We start from the raw sequence: 19,050 nt of genomic DNA, 5'->3' as shown, positions 1-19,050 counted from the left end.
AAAAACAATGAAGGAAAAGAAATAAAAAGTTAAAAAAATATCTAATAAAAAGATAAAAAATTAAAAATAAAGCTATTATTACAATCTATAATAAAATTTTTATTAATCTATAATAATTTCCCTACCTCATTTAACTTTTATGCATGTAAGGAGTCAAAGGCATTGTCTAAATTTCTTGTTAAAAAAATTCAAGCCATTATTTTGAAAGAAAAAAACCTTATTCTGATTTATTGAAACATAGCTATAAAAATGGGTGTTGGGAGTTCTGCTTTTACGACCTTCTTCGCCATCAGGAAACAGCTATTAATTATTTTAAAAAATATATATGATAATTGCATTCTACCTCCAATAGCTGTAATTTTCATTGCTATTTCTCAATAATATAATATGTGATAAAACACTTTTATTGAAGATGTTTATGTCAGTCAATGAATTAATTTAATATATTTATTTAATCACACAATCCTCGTTTAGTTATCTACGTGAGTAGCTCCACAAAAGAAAAGGAAAAACAAAAAAAATTCAATGCTAGAGATGTGCACACACTATACTAACTTCAGAAATATGATAACAGTACCGGATCATCCTCGCCATGAAAATTTTTCTTTATAACAATCAATAACTAAGAGTTTGTGATTAATGCAACGTACGACCGTAGTTTGAAAATTATTTTGAACTGATCGATTGAAATGCCTTGCTGGTTTTGTTGATGGACCTTGATAAGAATGGAGACTTTTACAGGTCTTGCAAGTATTTGTTAAAATTATTTGTGCCATGAAAGTGTAAACGAGGAAGAAAGCATCTTTGATTTTGTCATCCTCCCTTACTGTGTGAACAAAACATTTTTTCTCTCCAAATTATCTTCTTCTGAACCAACTACACATTTCATGGAAGGTACGAAACCAAAAGACAAAAACAGGCTGTTTATTCTCCATGTGTTGCGTGACTGTCCCCTAGCTAAGGAACGTGAATAGAAGGAGTTTCTTTGACTCAGTTCTGATACCATGGTTGATTAATAACCTGGCTGACGGTGAGTGTGATAGGAATGGATATGCATGGACGTTGTTATTTGGGTGTGCATTATGGAACATCTGGAAACGACGTAATCAGGGGATTTTGGGGGGGAGGAAGCACAGCAGCCGCAAGCACTGTAAAGGCAATCCACAGCTTGACAGGTGACTCACAGAGGGCAATTGACTTCGCTGATTGCAGTTCACATAAGCTTAAGGAATTAAACTGGTGGGATGGGCTTATCCTCCCATGGAGAGGATGAAGTTAAGCTTGGACGGGTGTAGTAAAGGTAATCCAGGTGTGGCAGGAGCAGGAGGTCCGATTAATTAGAGATAGCCTTGGGTCTTGGATTAAGGGTTTTGCGGTTAGCAGTACTGGCTTGTGCACTTCTGTCAAGGCAGAACTATGGGCAGTCGTTACTGGTCTAGAGCTAGCATGGCCAATGGTTCTTCGCAGATTGATTCTGGAGATGGATTCTGATAATTTCTTCCCACTCGTGGAGCTTGAAGCTGAGCATAGAAAGAAGTAAAAGGATTGTTCTAATAATTTCTTTTATTATAGAAGCCTTATGTGACATACTGAATAAATGCGTGTTTGGTACTGTAATTTAATACGTTTTTTTTTTTATTTTAAATATTTTAAATTATTTCTTTTTATGTTCTTAACTTCAACCTATCTAAACTATAAAAAAAATAAATATGAATTTTTAAAAAACTTTAAAAATAGAAATTACAACGATGCAAACGGACACTATGTGTGTCTTGTTAAAATATATAACTTGACAGAATCGCCATGGTTTTTGTCGAGGAGTGCCTCGTCTCTATCAAAAGAAAAGGAAAGAAAAACCCCCATCTCTCCCGAGCTTCTGTTCTCAAGATGGCAGTCTCTACTGATTGTCACAAAGCCCAGCAAGATTTCCCCAAAGTCCTGATTCTAAAACCAATTTCATTCCTCGCTCACGTTGGTGAACGACACGTTGCATCTAACAAATTCACTTTCTTGAAAGCCTATGACTCCTCACTCCCTCTACACCAATTCTTGTCCACTCACTCTCCCTCTATAAAAGCCATCCTTTCCTCTGTTGGCACACCCATAACCGCTGACATCCTGCAGCTGTTGCCAGAGGTCGGTGTGGTTGTCACTACTAGTGTCGGACTTAACCAGCTTGACCTCCCTGAGTGCCGCCGGCGTGGTATTAAGGTTGCCAATGCAGGCAGTGTTTTTTCAGATGACGTGGCTGATTTTGCTGTTGGGTTGTTAATTGATGTTTTGAGGAAGGTCTCGGCGAGTGATGGATATGTGAGGAAAGGGCTTTGGGCTACTAAAGGGGACTACCCTCTTGGTTCTAAGGTTTAGATTAAATTCCTCTCTATTTTATATCCATTTTGTCTTCTTGGTTCTTAATGCTAATTCTTGATTGCCTGTGGATTCTTAATTTTGTTTATCAGAAAGAAAATGTTGCCTCATGATAAAGGAACTGATAATTGTTGAGGGTTGAGGAGCTTTGAGCAAAGAACACCTATGCATTTAAATAGTTCGTCATTTTAATTTTGTTGCTGAATATTAAGAATCATAATTTGATGACTAAAACCATTCCATTTCTTGACAATGAGACAAATGGAGATAAAAATTTCTATCTTGGCAAAAAAGGCGATTTAATTGCACCCTCTAATCAACTGATTATTTAAGTTATTTCCCCCCTTTTTGTGAGTGGTGATTTCAGTTGGGAGGCAAGCGAATTGGGATTGTTGGATTGGGAAATATTGGATTTGCAGTTGCTAAAAGGTTAGAGGCTTTTGGGTGCGGTATCTCATATAATTCCAGGAAGAGAAAACCGCATGTTTCATACCCTTTCTACGAAAGTGTCTGTGAACTTGCAGCTAATTGCGATGTTCTTGTGATATGTTGTGAATTAACTGACCAAACCCGCCACATGATCAACAAGGAAGTGCTGTCAGCATTGGGAAAGGAAGGTGTCATTGTAAATATCGGACGCGGGGCTATCATCAATGAGAAGGAAATGGTGCAGTGTTTGGTGCAAGGAGAGATTGCTGGCGCTGGTTTAGATGTGTTTGAAAATGAGCCAGATGTTCCTGTGGAGCTCTTTGCAATGGACAATGTTGTTCTGTCACCACATATTGCTGTCTTTACTCCAGAATCATTATTGGATTTAATGGACCTCGTGATGGGGAATCTGGAAGCTTTCTTCTCAAATAAACCACTACTTTCTGAATATGGGGATTGATGGATGTTTTAATTAACTCTTCTATTTGCAGGTTAGTTTTTTAACTTTCTTCTAATAGATCCCTGTTAGTGAACACATTTCAACTAGGTATGGATTTTGATCATTATATTGATTGGTGTTATATCACTGGCCATGCTATCTGTAACGAGTCATGCTTTATTCTCGCGGCATTTGTTCATACACTACTAAGGAATAATAATCTTTACCAGAAAAGAGAAGGAAAAATTCAATGGATGGCCTGCTTAAGACACTAATAAGAAGTAATACATTTTTTTTTTTTGAGAAGATGTAACACAATTAATTTCTTGTGAACACACTAGTCTCTGAATGTGGCTGACCTGCTTAAGACAGGTCTTGAGAGGGGCTTAGTCATGTTAGTAGTCAATGTATGCTAAATTAAGAAAGTAGTTTTGTTAAGGAAAAAAGATTCCGATCACAAACTGAAAAAGGAAACATATCAATTTGGAATAAAAGAGAAAGCCAGATTATCCCGGGCACCTTCCCCTGATTAAAAGGATTACTGAAAACTCTACCCACTTTTCCTTTTGTTTTTCCAAAAATCCAACTTTTCCTCTACACTATGCCTTCTTGTACATGTGGACCAATCAAATAAAAATAAAGTAAGAAATAATTTTAATTTACAAGTGCCAGTCAGAAAAGATTCAGTGATGGGCATACCAACACTGAAGTATTTAGGTGGTATTGTTTCTTGCAAACGGAATCTCTTTTCCATCAGAAGAAGATTGACGAATGTTTGTTTCATTGTGTGGTTATTTGGTGTCAACTATAAGCATAACAATCTCTTCCTCGTTCTGTGACTCTCGAGCAAAATTTGTTTGATTCCTTCTAGTAATTGTCCTACAATCTGCATGCGTGCAGGAAATAACTGAGTAATGAACGAGAAAGTTAATGAGATGTCAAAGATGATGCTGTGCTATCAGTACTTGATAGTTGTGTATAGCCTGTATTGGAGGGGAAAGTTCTGCACAAGAACCTTTTTATGGCCATCAGTGTCGAGTATATTAGTTGTTTAAACCTTTAATCCCTGCCATTGTTTATCAATGACGCTTTAAGCAAGACATTGAAGATCGATACATAGTCAATTTCTTATACTTCATACGTGTTAAACTCCACGAGGATGCTGGTCACATTGATTGCCTAAGTATTTGCACTCTATTTATGATCATTGCTGGATTAGATTACACAGCTTTGCATATTGATAGCCTTAGATGGATGAAGTATTTCCGTGTATACCTTTCAGTATGTAGATTATTGGTTCCACATTGATAGCAGGATTGTTCTCCGAAAACTTGACACGCTAGAGCAGGATTGTTGTTTAATTCTGTGTTTGTTCAAAGCGGAGGAGGACAATTCCTAATCATTTCTCAACCAGACAAAGTTTGAAGTAGAACTCCTTTCCTCAATCGTTCCTAATCAAAATTACCCATCATGCCTGTCGTGACCTTGAAAACAACAAGAGAGAGAGTGTATAGTAAACCAGCTTTATTTCTTCGTATTTTCCCCATTGTCTAACAGATACTATGGCATGGGGCTTTTGTATTCTGCACACATCCTATCCACAAATTAATGCATAGTTTTGCCTTGCTCCGTCAATCACATTACATCAGGACTTAGACAACAAATTTTCCATTATGTTCTGTTTTGAATACTCGTTAGCATAGTTTCACATGATGGATCCATTTCACCTTCTCCATGAGAATATTGCCTTGTATTTCGGAAAAATTAGTCTGCACATTGGTTTGTGTCATTGTGTGAATCATGTCTCCATAGAATTTTCCTTAAATCTCTATCTCCTAACTCAGAATTTGTACAAACAAAAGCCTCCCATCTCAGGATCCCAAAACCCTCAATGGAACACGAACAATACCGTCAGCATCAATCCCAAGACATTCTGCAAATGCTAGCACCTCAACCACTGCCATTCTTCAAATACCATGAGTCCAATTAGCAAATAAGTTATGTCTGATTTGTAGGAAATAAAATAGGAAGGGATATTGCAAATAAAACATGGAATTATTGTTTCAGATTTCTAGGAGTTTTTGTTTCCTGTTTTCGTTTTTTATTTTTTGATTTTGTGGCATTCCTGATTTGGTGGCCTCCTCTACTATATATCTTGTAACCAGAACGATTGAAAGAATAAGAAAGAAAATTCTTCTTCTTCCAAAAACCTACATGGTATCAGAGCCTCGTGCTCTTCTGTTTTTTCTCCTCAGCAATGAATTCCTTCTAGCTCTTCTGGCGCTTCAGAAACCATTCCATTAAATTGCTGGCATCGTTGAAATGCTATGTTATACCAGTAAAATTAGATTTCTTCTTTAATTATCATTGCTAGAGAAGTGATTGTCGAGAACATAATTGATGGGAATGTAATACTCATGTTTACTTTAAAATGAAAAAAATCTGATGGAGTGTTTTTGTGTTTAGTTCATCTTTAAGAATTCATGAAAAAAGTTTATTCTTTTATCCTTAAGATTTAAAGTATATAATTTGACAACAAGATATTTATCTATTTTAATATAAACACTTGTATTAATTTGTATTTAAATAAAATAAATCTAACAATAAATTTAATTTCTTAAAATTATAATTATTGACATTTATGTAATCGTTAATAAAAATAAGGTTAACTGGGTTGATAGGTTAATCTATGTTTATATATATATATATATATATATATATATATATATATATATAAAATTCTTAAAACAACAGATCTCATCCAAACTAGATTGTAGATTCCAAAGCAAAAGGGAAAGTCATAGCATAGCGTGGCATCACGATTGACAGTGACCATCACTTCGTTCATCACCATGATTCCAGAAGATACCTTTCTTCTCATTTGCAAGCTATCTGCTCTGTTTGTTTTGCCAATTATTTTTTAGCTTGAAATACTTTATAGGGTATCCTCTATTTAATTCATAAAAAAAAAATCAAGAATTTTCCATTTCCGTTGATGGAGGATCAAGAAGAACAGCAAGATAACAGGAGTGATCAAAACCACAAACCCCAAGACCCACCGCAAGTCCTACTCCTAAAACCACCACCAGTCCTGTCCGTTATTGGAGAACAACCTTTTTTATCAAAAAAATATCAATTCTTGAAAGCATGGGAATCCCCTCTCCCTTTACTTCAGTTTCTTACCGCACATGCTGACTCTATCCAAGCCATTCTCTGCTCGGGTGCCGCTCCAGTCACAGATGATTTACTCCAGCTGCTTCCCTCCGTGCGTCTTGTCGTCACTGCCAGCGCTGGTACTAATCACATTGATTTGGAGCATGCCACCGTCGTGGAATCTCTGTAACCAACGCGGGCAATGTGTTTTCTGACGATGGCGCGGATGCGGCAGTGGGGTTGTTGATTGATGTGCTGAGAAAGATTACAGCTTCTGATCGGTATATGAGGCAGGGGCTTTGGGTCAATAAAGGAGACTACCCTCTTGGTTCTAAGGTCATGAATCACGATCATCCCTTAATTATCAATCATGTTATTTGGTTTAAGAATTTTTTGGTGACCACCACCATTCTGTTTTCTGACTCTTTGTGGTATTGGTTATTGATAATTTCAGTTGAGAGGCAAGCGAGTCGGTATTGTCGGATTGGGAGGCATTGGCTTGGAAATTGCTAAAAGGCTAGAGGCTTTTGGCTGCAATGTTTTGTATAATTCAAGAAAGAAAAAGGCACATCTTTTGTATCCATTCTATTCCGATGTCCGCCAGCTCGCAGCTAATAGTGATGCCCTCATCATTTGTTGGGCATTGACGGACCAAACCCGCCACATGATCGATAAGGATGTCTTTTCGGCAATGGGGAAGGAAGGTGTCATCGTTAACATTGGACGTGGGGCTATTGTTGACGAGAAGGAAATGGTGCGGTGTTTGGTGCATGGAGAGATTACAGGTGCTGGGCTAGATGTGTTCGAGAACGAGCCTGATGTTCCAAAAGAGCTCTTTGAATTGGATAATGTTGTTCTATCCCCTCATAGAGCTGTCTTTACCCCAGAATCTTTCATGTCCCTGTGTGAACTTGTGGTCGGCAATCTGGAAGCTTTTTTTTCCAACACACCCTTACTTTCACCTATCATTGATGTATGATTAATGCACATTATCGGCTTAGCTTTAGCTTCTACAATCTTAATATAATAGGAGTCCAAAGAGGCCTGTAATTCTAGTAACATCAAACCAGTCCTAAATTGAGAATGAATCATCATCGTCAAGAAAATAATCATCAAACCTACTCCCAAAAGTCTTAGTCCTTGAACCATCGCTAGTCTTCAAATATTATAGAGGCAAACTCTCCCAAAAACTCCATTTCTTGACAGCATGGGACTCACCACTTCCTTTATACTACTTCTTGAGCACTCATGCACACTCAGTCCAATCTATTCTCTCTCATGGAACCTGTCCAGCCAACAGCAACATTATAAGGCTGTTGCCATCACTGAGCCTTATTGTCACAAGTGCTGGACTCAACCAAATGGACTTGCAAGAGTGTCGTGGGAGAGGGATATCTGTAGCTTATGCTGGAAGCCTGTTTTCTGAAGATGATGCTGATATAGTAGTAGGGCTGTTGATTGATGTGCCGAGAAAGATATAGACTGGTAATCGGTATGTGACACAAGGGTTGTGGGTAACAAAGGATATTTTCCTCTATGCTCTAAGGGAAGGATTTGATCTATGTATTAATATCCTGTTTCTATGTATTAATCTATATATCAACTGGATTATTGATATCCTGTTTCTATGTATGATTGATGGTTGTAATTTGTTTTTCGTAAAGATGTTCATGGCTGTTGTTTCAGTTAGGAGGCAAGAAAGTTGGGATTGTTGGACTTGGAAGCATTGGCCAAGAAGCTGCAAAAGGGCTAGAGAACTATATATGGATGCAATATCTTGTACAACTCAAGGACCAAGAAGTCATATGTGCCCTATCCATGCTAATCAAATGTCCGTGAAGTAGTGGCTAATTGCGAGGTCCTCATAATTTGTTGTGAATTAAATGATCAGACTCGCCACATGATTAGCAAGGAAGTGTTTTTAGCATTGGGGAAGAGAGGATTGATTATTGATGTCGGACGAGGGGCTGTTATAGATGAGGGAGAGATGGTGAGATGCTTGATTGATGCAAGGAGAGATCGCAGGTGATGGATTGGATGTGTTTGAGAATGAGCCTGATGTTCCAAGTGAGCTCATTGCATTAGACAATGTTGTCCTGTCGCCACATAGAGCAGTCCACACCGAGGAAACTTTGATGTCTTTAGTCGAACTTGTGATGGGGAATCTGGAAGCTTTTTTTTATTTTTCCAAATAAACCTTTACTTTCTGCTGTAATATTGGATGGATGAACAATACTATAATTCTTCTGTTTGCAGCTACTGGTTAGTCTGTCATGAATTAATTCTAGTATTTCGATATTGATATTTTGTCCTTAAATATTTATTATTTTCTTGGATACATTGCTACTTTTTGGAAATTGTAACTGATTTTCGAGGTCTAGAAGTACTGATTTTCGAGGTCTAGAAGTACTGATTAGCCTAGCTACTTTGTACACTGAACTTTTAGTTTCATCACCATCTTTACCATAAGCCATTCTTTCTATCCAACCACAGTATTTACTTGTTTTTTCTTCTTGTAATTTTACTTCGTATTAGTGTTCGATACTTTTAAATAATTTGTAATTTCTTAGTATATTTTTCGTAATATGATTTAAATTCCTGTAATAAATTAAAGTCGCTCGAGGTATCTATAATAGAATTTTTGGATTGGTTAAAAAAAACAGACAAGCTGAAGGTGGTCGAAATTAATGAAAATCCAGAGAAACACTGGCCAGCGAGTGCAGGTGGTGGTGGGATTTATGGCCAGACGAAGATCATGGGCTTAGAAGCTGGGCGTTTAGGCTTTTAGTTCAAGTCCAGCTACTGAGGACTGGGCTATGGACTATTTTTCTTTTTCCTTTTCTTTTTCTTTTTATTAGAATCTTGGCCACCCCAAGTCATTGTTGAATTTAGAAGTGATCATTTTCGGTTCGATTCGGTTTTTTTATTTTATGGACTAAAGCGCTTGGTTAGAATCTTGGCCACCCCAAGTCATCGTTGAATTTAGGGGTGATCATTTTTTGTTCGATTCGGTTTTTATTAAAAAAAGTAACCAAACTGAAAAAAAATAAAATAAAAAAACCGAAACCGAACCGAAACCGGGTCAAACCAACCGGTTTCGGTTCGGTTTTTTAGGGAAAAAACCAGTTCAAATGGTTTAGCTCGGTTTGTCCGGTTTGACTTGGTTTTGGCTTGGTTTTTCTGGTTTTGGCTCGGTTTGGCTCGGTTTTTTTCGGTTTCGGTTCGGTTCGGTTTTTTTGGTTTTTTGGTTATAAAACCGAAACCGAACCTACCGGGTTTTTTAAAATTTTAATCGGTTTAATCGGTTTTTTTTTCGGTTCCGTTTTTTTTGTTATTTTTTTTCCGGTTTTCTCGGTTTATTTGATTTTTCGGTTTTTTTGCTCACCCCTAGTTGAATATGATGATTTAACTGCCTAGAACCAAACCGTGTACATGAACATTTTTATTTTTGATAGCTCAGAAAAAAAATACAGTAAGCACCTTGTAAGCAATAAAAGCAGTCAAGGAGAAAACAAGGTATAGTTTTGAAGTAAACTATCATCAATACATTGATTTAGATTATGTTTGATAAGATTTTTGAAAATTAATATAAGTTGGTTTTTTTATAAAAAAAATTTTGATTGAAAAGAAGTTACGAGTGAATCTAGTTAGAAACAATTTTTGAATTAAATAAAAAATCTGTTATAAAATTGAGTCGAATCTTGATTTAATAAAAAGTTGAGATTTTTAACTTTTAATTTATAAATTATAACTAATGCTACATTTATTCTTCAATAATTTGTTATAAATTAAAGTCATTTTAGTTCATTTTTATCATAAGTTAATTATTTATAAAAATAATTTTAAAGTCATGACTCAAAAGTAAAAAAAAAAAAAAGAAGAACTCTTAATTAATATGTTAATCATTCATGGTTAAATATTTGTTAGTTAAATAGTTTAGAGTTTATGCAATTCCACATTTAGGACATAGCCCACCAATTATAATATGGTGAGATTTACCTGAATATGTATAAAAAAAAGGTGGTCAATATATTCACTCCGAATCGGGCTATAATTTGATGTATCATCAACGAAAGATCATGAACTTAATTTTACCTGCACACTGTGGAAGGCAGAACTCATCAAACCATGATGTTACAAGTTCTTTTTTTCTCAAGTTATCAAGGAAAAATGACGAGTTGTAGAATGTGCTGATGCTTGTGCATGAACATAGAGCAGCATGCAAGTTGCAATTGCAAGCAAGTATCCAGTGTATAATCCTATCATTCTTTGCTTAAAATACTCGCATCTCATATATATGGTGCCCTTTTAACAAGACAAAGTCCCGCCCAGATTTTGAATAGATCTCGAACCATAGCTTGCTAGCTGAGTTAGTTAGATCTCGAACCATAACGGCTTGTCAACTCGGTCCAACACATTGAAATAAATAAAGAAAATGTCCTATCAAGTGGAATTTTGTACCCTGTCGAACTTTGGAGAATGCTAGATTGACAGGGACGCAAGGCCCAGAAGGAAAAAAATGAAAAAGGAAGAGCATGATTAGAGGGAATCAATGCCACATAAGATTTTTGAAGGAGTTCGAGAAAACTAGAGCTTTCATCTTTGTCTTTTGCCTCGTAAGATTAAGCGCTCGAGATCCGTTGGCAGAAGGCATTATATGCTCGAGCACGATTAAACATTATTAAGGGAGTCATCAAGTGGTCTTTAAAACAGTGTTAATATTGGATGGACAGCGGTCACGGTGTCTGAAGGGGCGTTTAACTAGTTTCGGACAAGTGTTTAGAAAAATAAAAAACACTGTGGAAACTGATATTGTTGTTGTTTCTTTCCTTCTTTGCAAGGTTATGCATGCAATATTGCATGATGTCTTTTCTCGGCTAATTGCCCGTATGATAAAAATATGTTTACTTAGATAAGAATATAAAAATAAATTTGTTTTTAAATTAATTCTTTTCATTTTAAAAACAAGAATTGGAACCATAACTCCATAAGCAGATTTTCACTAATTAATCGTTCGTGACTATCATAGAATTGGAACCATAACTCCATAAGCAGCTGAGATAAGATCTAGAATTTAGAATTGGTTTCGACTCGAGTCTTACTTGATGGTTTATGAATTTCTTAACTCTCATAAATTGATCACAGGTCGTTTTTTTTTTTAAAAAAAAAAGGGGGGCCGGGGGTTTTGAAGAAGAAAAATAAAAGTTGAACAGCAACAAATTCAATTATCTAGGACATGCATGTTTTAGAAGTGTGCGAAATTAATTCAAAACCATCTTTCAATTACATTTTTTATTAATATCTAGCTTATTTTTCCGTATAATTTTAAAAACTCATCTGTCACTACTGATTTAACGAACGGAATTAAAAATTAAAGGAGAAAGCATAATACATTGACCATCCAAACAACTCCTTCTGATTCCCACCTTTCAATTAATACCCATAAAAAAATAAATCAAACCCATTAATTACCAACCAAATAATACAATCTTTGACTCGTTTATTGGAAAGGTAGTTTTGATGGAAAGTAAATTTCTGAAATATAAATTATGTTTTAATATTTAATAAAATTCTTTAAAATAAGTTGGAAAACACTTTCTAGTTTTGATTGTGTCATAAAAAATAAGCTAAAAAATAACTTATTAATATTTTTTTAAGTTTATTAAAAGAATGAAACTAAATTTAACAGATAAAAAAAAGAAAAAAAATAAAGTTAAAAAAAATCTAATTTAATAAATTATTTCAAATAAATCAAATAACAATCAAAATAATAGAGATCAAATCTGACAAATAAAAAAATTAAAAAAAAACTTAATTTTATAGATCATTTTAAATAAAATAAATAGTAATAAATAAATAGAGACCGAATCTGATAAATAAAAAAATTCAATCAAGAAAAAAATTAGAAAAAAATAAATAACAATAAAAAAGTAAAAATCAAAATTAATATAAAAAACAAACTAAATCAAGTTCCAAAGGATGAAGTTGAAAAACAAATTCAAAATAAAATATAAAACAATTAAAAGATTAAGAATCAAATTTAATATAATTAACAAATAACAAGATGTTTTAAATTTTTTGTAATTCCTTGAAAATTGTTTTTCACTCAAAATAAAAAAAAAGATTTTTTTCTAAAAATCAAGCTAACCTTTTATTTGAGTATAAAATATTTTTTATTGATTAAGTTTTTGTAATAATAAATAAAAATAATTTAAAAATAATTTTTATAAGATTTTTTTGTCACGAAATATTCGAATAATTAAGCATAGAGAATGATCGTGGTACGTGGTTCGTCACAATTAAAACCCCCTTTATGAAAAGTTAACCAGTTACTTTTTACATAACCGGCTTTTAAAAAATTCTAATATTGCACTTTCTGAAAAAAATAATTAAATATTGCTCTTTTATATATATATATATATATATATATATATAAAGGAATGATTAGAAAATTAAATAATATTGCTCTTTTATATATATATATATGTATGTATATATGTATGTATGTAAATAAAAAGGAATGATTAGAAAATGCCCTATGTCTATAGGTCGTTTTAAATAATATCCTCTATCAATTAATTGAATCAAACAATTCCAATGAAACCTTTCATCCAAATTCGATGCCAATAGCTAACATATTCAGTTGAAGGGTCCGAAAACAATAGAGACGATGGAATAAAAAAAAATGTTTCAAACGTTAAAGAAATTCACTCTTTCATTACTATTAATAAAAGATTAACTAAATTCGATAGGAAATCATTTTTTTATTAACATAAATGATTTATTTTTTGTGAAAAAATCACTTTTATTATTTAATTTTAGTTAATTTTGCATCAATGAAAGTATGATTTATTTAAAGGATAGCCTCAAATTAGTTCCTAATCTACAACTTTTTTTTTTCAATTAGAGCCTCAACCAATACATTTTACCAATTAAGTCCCTGGCATATCTAGGAATTCTTTGTTTGATCCTTCCATCAACAAGCAGGCCTAACATTGTCTACAAGTTGCGGAATCAATTGAGAAAAGGCTTGGGCTAGTTTGAGATTATGGTAATGGTGGCGGTTCAAAGTATTTTTTGCTTAGAAATGTATTAAAATAATTTTTTTTATTTTTAAAAATTATTTTTGATATTAGTACATCAAAACAATCTAAAAACTTTAAAAAATTCATTTTAAGCAAAACAAATTCAAAATTTTTGGGAACGCGTTCCCAAACACGCCTAGGCACATTTGCTGGCAAAAGGATCCAACTGAATATTCTTGGATACATTAGGGATCCAACTGATTAAAAAAGTTGCAAGTGAGGACAAACACAAAGGGTATAATTGATCTAATTCAGAGATGAGGAGTATTGTTTTGTAGATAAAGATACTGACGACACGTATGAAAGCAGAATTTGGTGAGGTGAAATTGAAAATGTGAAAGCCACACGGGCTTACATTACATGGTGGAAGTAAGCTCAATGGAGCCCACGCCCCCTGTATCCAGCCAGGAGTTACCAGCCAGTCTTTTGAGACTAGCTTCTTTCTTTTTTTTAAATGGACGGAGAGATGGGATCTCGAGGGTGCCATGGTTTTTAATTTTATATTTTGCAAGTGTCCAATTAGGCCCTTGAAGAATAATATTATGCGTGCCACTTAATTATACTTGAGCTAATCAAAGTTGCATGAAGGAGGTTCCAATCCACGAATTCAATTCTCCTAGCTTTTCCGCATCTTTCTTTCTTGACATGTATCTAGTTAAAGGCTACCGCACTTAAACTTTTAGCTTTAGGTCGTGTGTGTTTTTTTTTTACTAGTGTTTTTGTGAAAGTTTATTTTTTTTCACTTTAAATTAATATTTTGGTGTTTTTTTTTATCGTTTTGATGTGTTGATATCAAAAATAAATTTTAAAAAATAAAAAATATATATTATTTTAATGCATTTACAAGTGAAAAGTATTTTGAAAAGTAATCATCGTCATAATACCAAACATGTATAACATAAACCCGCACCAATTCATGAGAGCATTGAACCTAGTATTGGTGACCTAGCTTTGACACTCTAGACCGATGCTTTCCTAACCATTTTTTATATATAAGCTAAAGAATAACAATGCCTATTAAAAAGAAAATACAAACAAAAAAATACGTAGAATATAATGACAACAAATATCAAAATTACTATAGTTATGATATCATAAACTTAGAAGGGACATTCAAAACTGAACATGCCATGACACTAATCAATCAAATCCAAGCTACAAAGTTATATATTCTTCTCATACTTTTTATTTGCAAAGTTATTAGCCGTATGATTATCCTCACACAAAACATGATAGAAAGATAAGTTGTGAGGAGAAATAAGATGCGATGGTAAAAAAATTCATGAAGTTTCCATGATCTATCATTGACCATCTCAATCTTGATCTTTGTCCAATACTCACTAGCCCATGAGTATCCGGTCAATACCCAATCAAACCTAGACCTTGCTACCTTGAACATAGCCCTGCTCTTCTTTAGTTATCGTTCGAGGTGACATATAGTGAAATATATAGAAAATAAAGAGTTCTCCAACCCTAGGTTATATTAATCCTCAATTGTGAAGGAAGTTGTTTTAATTTGTTCTTAAATCAATAATTCATAAAATTCATTTAAGAATAACATATCAAATATTTGTATTAGTAGCAAAATTGAAATGACCGATATAGAAAAAAAATATAAACAAATCAAAATTAATTGGGAAAATAATTAAAATTAAAAAATAACACTAAAAATAACTAAAAATTAAAAAAAACATAAACTTTAAGGTCTAATTTAAGTGTTTTTATGATACCAGCTCATTATAATTAACTGACTTTCCATAAAGAGAACTTGTTATAAAATTTGAATACAATTTAATAATCAAATAAAAAATTATAATTATTTTTATCAAATTAACATTTGAATCATCTATTTTTTTTAATTTATTTATGTAATTCATAAACATATAATATTTCATGTCATCCCACTAACATATAATAAATTATGATGATAATTGATGAAAGCATTCATTAATTAATGATTGGTGGTGCAATTATGGAAGCAATGAATAGTGAAATTTTATTTGAATACGTCAATTTGTTTATTTTCAAAAAAATAAAAAAGATTTTTTTCTAATGAATAAGATCAAATATTGTTATAAGATTAAGTTGTTAAAGATGCAAATAATATAAAACAAACGGTAGGAAATAAAGGGACAGAGAAACTAGTAAAAAGAAGGAAAAAAGAATATTTAATTTTTTGAAAAATCAAAACCAAATAATTATAATCATAGTTATTAAACCCGGCCCGGGAGTTGACTCGGCCAAGGAGCCGGGTCCCGGGTTTCATGGGTCAACCTGGATCAACCTGAAAAAATTAAAAAACAATAAAGTTTTAATATTTTATATAAAAAAATAAAAAAAAAATCCATGTAAATATAGGTTATATATATTGTAAATAATGAAGTTTTAAAAAATATTTTTAAAATTTTTTTATCCCACATTAAAAATATATTATGTTAAACTTTTAAGTTAAAGTATTTAAATCAAAAAAGTTTCTTATCCTACATTGAAAAAACATAACTTTTTCCTTGGGAACATAGAGTATATATACCAATGAATTTCCAATCACACATTGAAAAAAAATAATTTTTTTTATTGAAAACATAAAGTATATATACTAATGGATTTCAAATCCTACATTGAAAAACATAGTTTTTTTTCTTGGAAACATAGAGTATATATACTAATGTGTTTCCAATCCCACATTGAAAAAAGATAACTTTTTTTTTTGGAAACATAAAGTATATATACTAATGGGTTTCAAATTTCACATTAAAAAGATACTATGTTATCCTTTTAAGTTGAAGTATTTAAACTAAAAAGTTTTTTATCCCACATTGAAAAAACATAATTTTTTTCTTGGGAACATAGAGTATATATACTAATGGGTTTCAAATCTCATATTTATAAAAAAAAAAACTTTGGGTCTTGGTCGGGTCTCGCCTGGGTCGCCCAGGTCACGGGTTGACCTGCTGGATCATTGGATCATTGTACTGACCAGTTTTTTAACAAACCCGAACCAGTCCAGCCCCTGAGTCTCGAGTTGACCCATCAGACTGGTCCAGGTTTAATAACTATAATTACAATGGCTTCTTATTAAAAAAAACTGAAAAGGAAAATAAAAAAAATAGAAACCCTTACATTTAGTGGTTGCCTTGGAAGAACAAAAATTTCAGTCAAGAAGAAATTGAACGCGGATGGGGCCTTTTGTTCCTCTAATGGTAGAGTGACAACAAAAAAATGCTTCTAATACGTGGGTTCATGGTTTACCATATAATATTGGTATCGGTTCCATTACAAAAGGTCAGCTTCAAATTTACTAAATTTACTGTTTAGCATCACGGTGACTTTTATTTTTAAAGTATTTTTAAAATGTTTTTATTTAAAAATATATTAAATTAATATTTTTTAGATATTTTTAATGATTTTGATCTATTAATATTAAAAATATAAAAAATTATTTTAATATATTTTTAACTAAAAAATACTTTTGAAAAGTACTTATCAAACAGTCAATAAAGGGGTGTTTGAGAGTGTGGTACCGGTTGTTTTTCAAAATGCTTTTTACTTGAAAATACATCAAAATAATTTATTAAAAAAAATTATTTCTGACATCACCACATCAAAACCGATTTGAAAAAAAATTAAAGTAAAGAAAATAAAATAAAATTTTAATTATTTAAAAAAAACTCAAAAATAAAAAGTCTCCAAATATCCTCCATGCTCTTCAAATTACTTTGGTTATAGTTAATTTACGCCCAAAGGGTGTCCATCCATCCAAATGGAGATGTCATCTCTTTGATTTTTTCAGGATTTTCATCTGTACACATGTTCAAGTACAAGTATGAGAAGTACTAAAAAACAAAGAAAGAAAGAAAATAAAGTACGTAGGAGTACATGATATTGTACGTACGTACGTACGTACGTACGTGTATGTGGGCATCATCTTGGTAAAAATTTATAGCTTGGAAGAGGGGATCAGGATATTCTATGAGGCGCATGTATAAAAACAAAGTGTTAGTATAGTGTCATATCCGACTTTAGACACATGCTAATGCCCGACCTCGCACGCAGCATTTATAAGCAGCCCACAATTAATCAATGATGGACATGCCTCGAAGTTTTTTCTACCTGGAGAAGACCCCCCCCTGGAGAATACAATATCTCATCGTAAATTTCGTTGGTAATTCTGTTAGTATTATATTTATTTTTTTTTTAAAATAAAATAAACAATACATAAAAAAAATTAAAAACAAATTAAACTAAAATAAAAAAACTAAATTTTTATTATTAATTTAAAAAATAATAAATTGAATACAATTTATTTAATGGACAAAAGCTAGAGGCGGAGGTGGATCTTTGTTGAAACCAAGAAAACGACGAGGTTGACCGTATATACTAATAAGGGTTGTCAACATTTGCTCAAGGATATTCACTTTATCCCTCAAGTTGGCTATCTCATATCTAAGTTGGGTCATCTCAGCACTAAGCTGGATCGTCTAAACTTGAACTTGTTCTGGTACAATCACTTAAATGGCTAAAGATTGTTGGCTCGATCTCATATCTATACAACCTGTGAATAAATTAAAATCACAACACAGTAACACCATTTATGTTCAATAATATAATAATAAAATCAAAACAATAAATGTTTCAATTATGTTAACAATAGTTCATTGTAAAGCAATATTAACAAAAAAACATTACATTAAAGTCAATTTCATTACACATTGATGTTTTACATTTAAAATCAGTTTGAAATCTTTTTAACCAAATTTGTCATTTTCTTCTTCTTCTTTTTCAATTTCATTATCATCATATCTATCATAATCTTTTTTATTGAATTGAAGCTCATCGATATCATCATCTTCATTTACTTCTGTATGTCCATAGATTCTTAATATATCATTTAACGCATTGACATCAACATCAATAAAAATATTATCTGTTACATGAAAATTTAAATTTTCTTATAAGTTGGTAGATAAGGAAACTCAATATGCAGCAATTAATTCATCACGTTGAAAGATATCGTCTCTCGTATTTACTTTATCGTTATCGTTATCATTATAAACAACTTGGACATGACCCCTGAGATTAGTTTTAACTATGGATAATCAATCAACCCTAGAATAATTATATCCAAAGAAAAAGGTGTATGTGTAATAAACTTGTTGGCATTGCTTCACAAAAATAAAGACATCATCGATGTTGTAAGGCCTAGTCTTTGTATTAATTTTGACCAAATCATGGTGAGGATATTTTCTGATTCCTTTATCATTGGTATCGTATCAATAACATTTGATTAAAAAGACTCTATTATACTCCTTATGATATTATAACTCAATCACGTCTTTTAATTTTCCATAATAATCAACTTCAAACTCATTAGAAGTTAATCATTTAACACAAACTCTACTATTATAGGTTTTTCTACACTAATCATACTCTTCAGTATAAAAGACATATCCATTGACGAAATACTCTTTATGACACTTGACTTTTCTTTCAGAACCCAAACATAGTAAATTCAAACTATCACTAGCATTCCTTTCCATTTGATAAACTTGGTATATGATTACAACCATTAATAGTTAA

The 19,050-nt window shown here is 32.5% G+C and overlaps 1 protein-coding gene and 2 pseudogenes across 1 annotated transcript; all 3 read left to right on the top strand.

The window, feature by feature from the left end:
• Positions 1-1,758: 1,758 nt before the first annotated feature.
• LOC133681882 (glyoxylate/hydroxypyruvate reductase HPR3-like) lies at positions 1,759-4,458 on the top strand. Its single transcript, XM_062105066.1, has 3 exons — positions 1,759-2,361; positions 2,735-3,287; positions 4,136-4,458. Exons 1-2 carry the CDS (start codon positions 1,804-1,806, stop codon positions 3,254-3,256), a joined length of 1,080 nt encoding a protein of 359 aa, XP_061961050.1. The 5' UTR covers positions 1,759-1,803; the 3' UTR covers positions 3,257-3,287; positions 4,136-4,458.
• A 1,539-nt stretch (positions 4,459-5,997) lies between these two features.
• Positions 5,998-8,008, top strand: LOC133682201 (glyoxylate/hydroxypyruvate reductase HPR3-like; annotated as a pseudogene).
• LOC133683013 (glyoxylate/hydroxypyruvate reductase HPR3-like) lies at positions 7,750-8,687 on the top strand (annotated as a pseudogene).
• Positions 8,688-19,050: the final 10,363 nt, after the last annotated feature.

Source organism: Populus nigra, chromosome 2 (genome assembly GCF_951802175.1).
Source record: "Populus nigra chromosome 2, ddPopNigr1.1, whole genome shotgun sequence".
In the NCBI taxonomy this organism is placed as follows: domain Eukaryota; kingdom Viridiplantae; phylum Streptophyta; class Magnoliopsida; order Malpighiales; family Salicaceae; genus Populus; species Populus nigra.
Note: the sequence above shows the minus strand (reverse complement) of the source record. Positions and strands in the feature narration are given on the sequence as shown.

Excerpts from the sequence above, each read along its gene's own strand:
- LOC133681882 (XM_062105066.1), top strand. The coding sequence starts at position 1,804 with ATGGTTTTTGTCGAGGAGTGCCTCGTCTCTATCAAAAGAAAAGGAAAG. Across the intron at positions 2,362-2,734 it reads ACTACCCTCTTGGTTCTAAG|TTGGGAGGCAAGCGAATTGG; the intron begins GTTTAGATTAAA and ends TGGTGATTTCAG.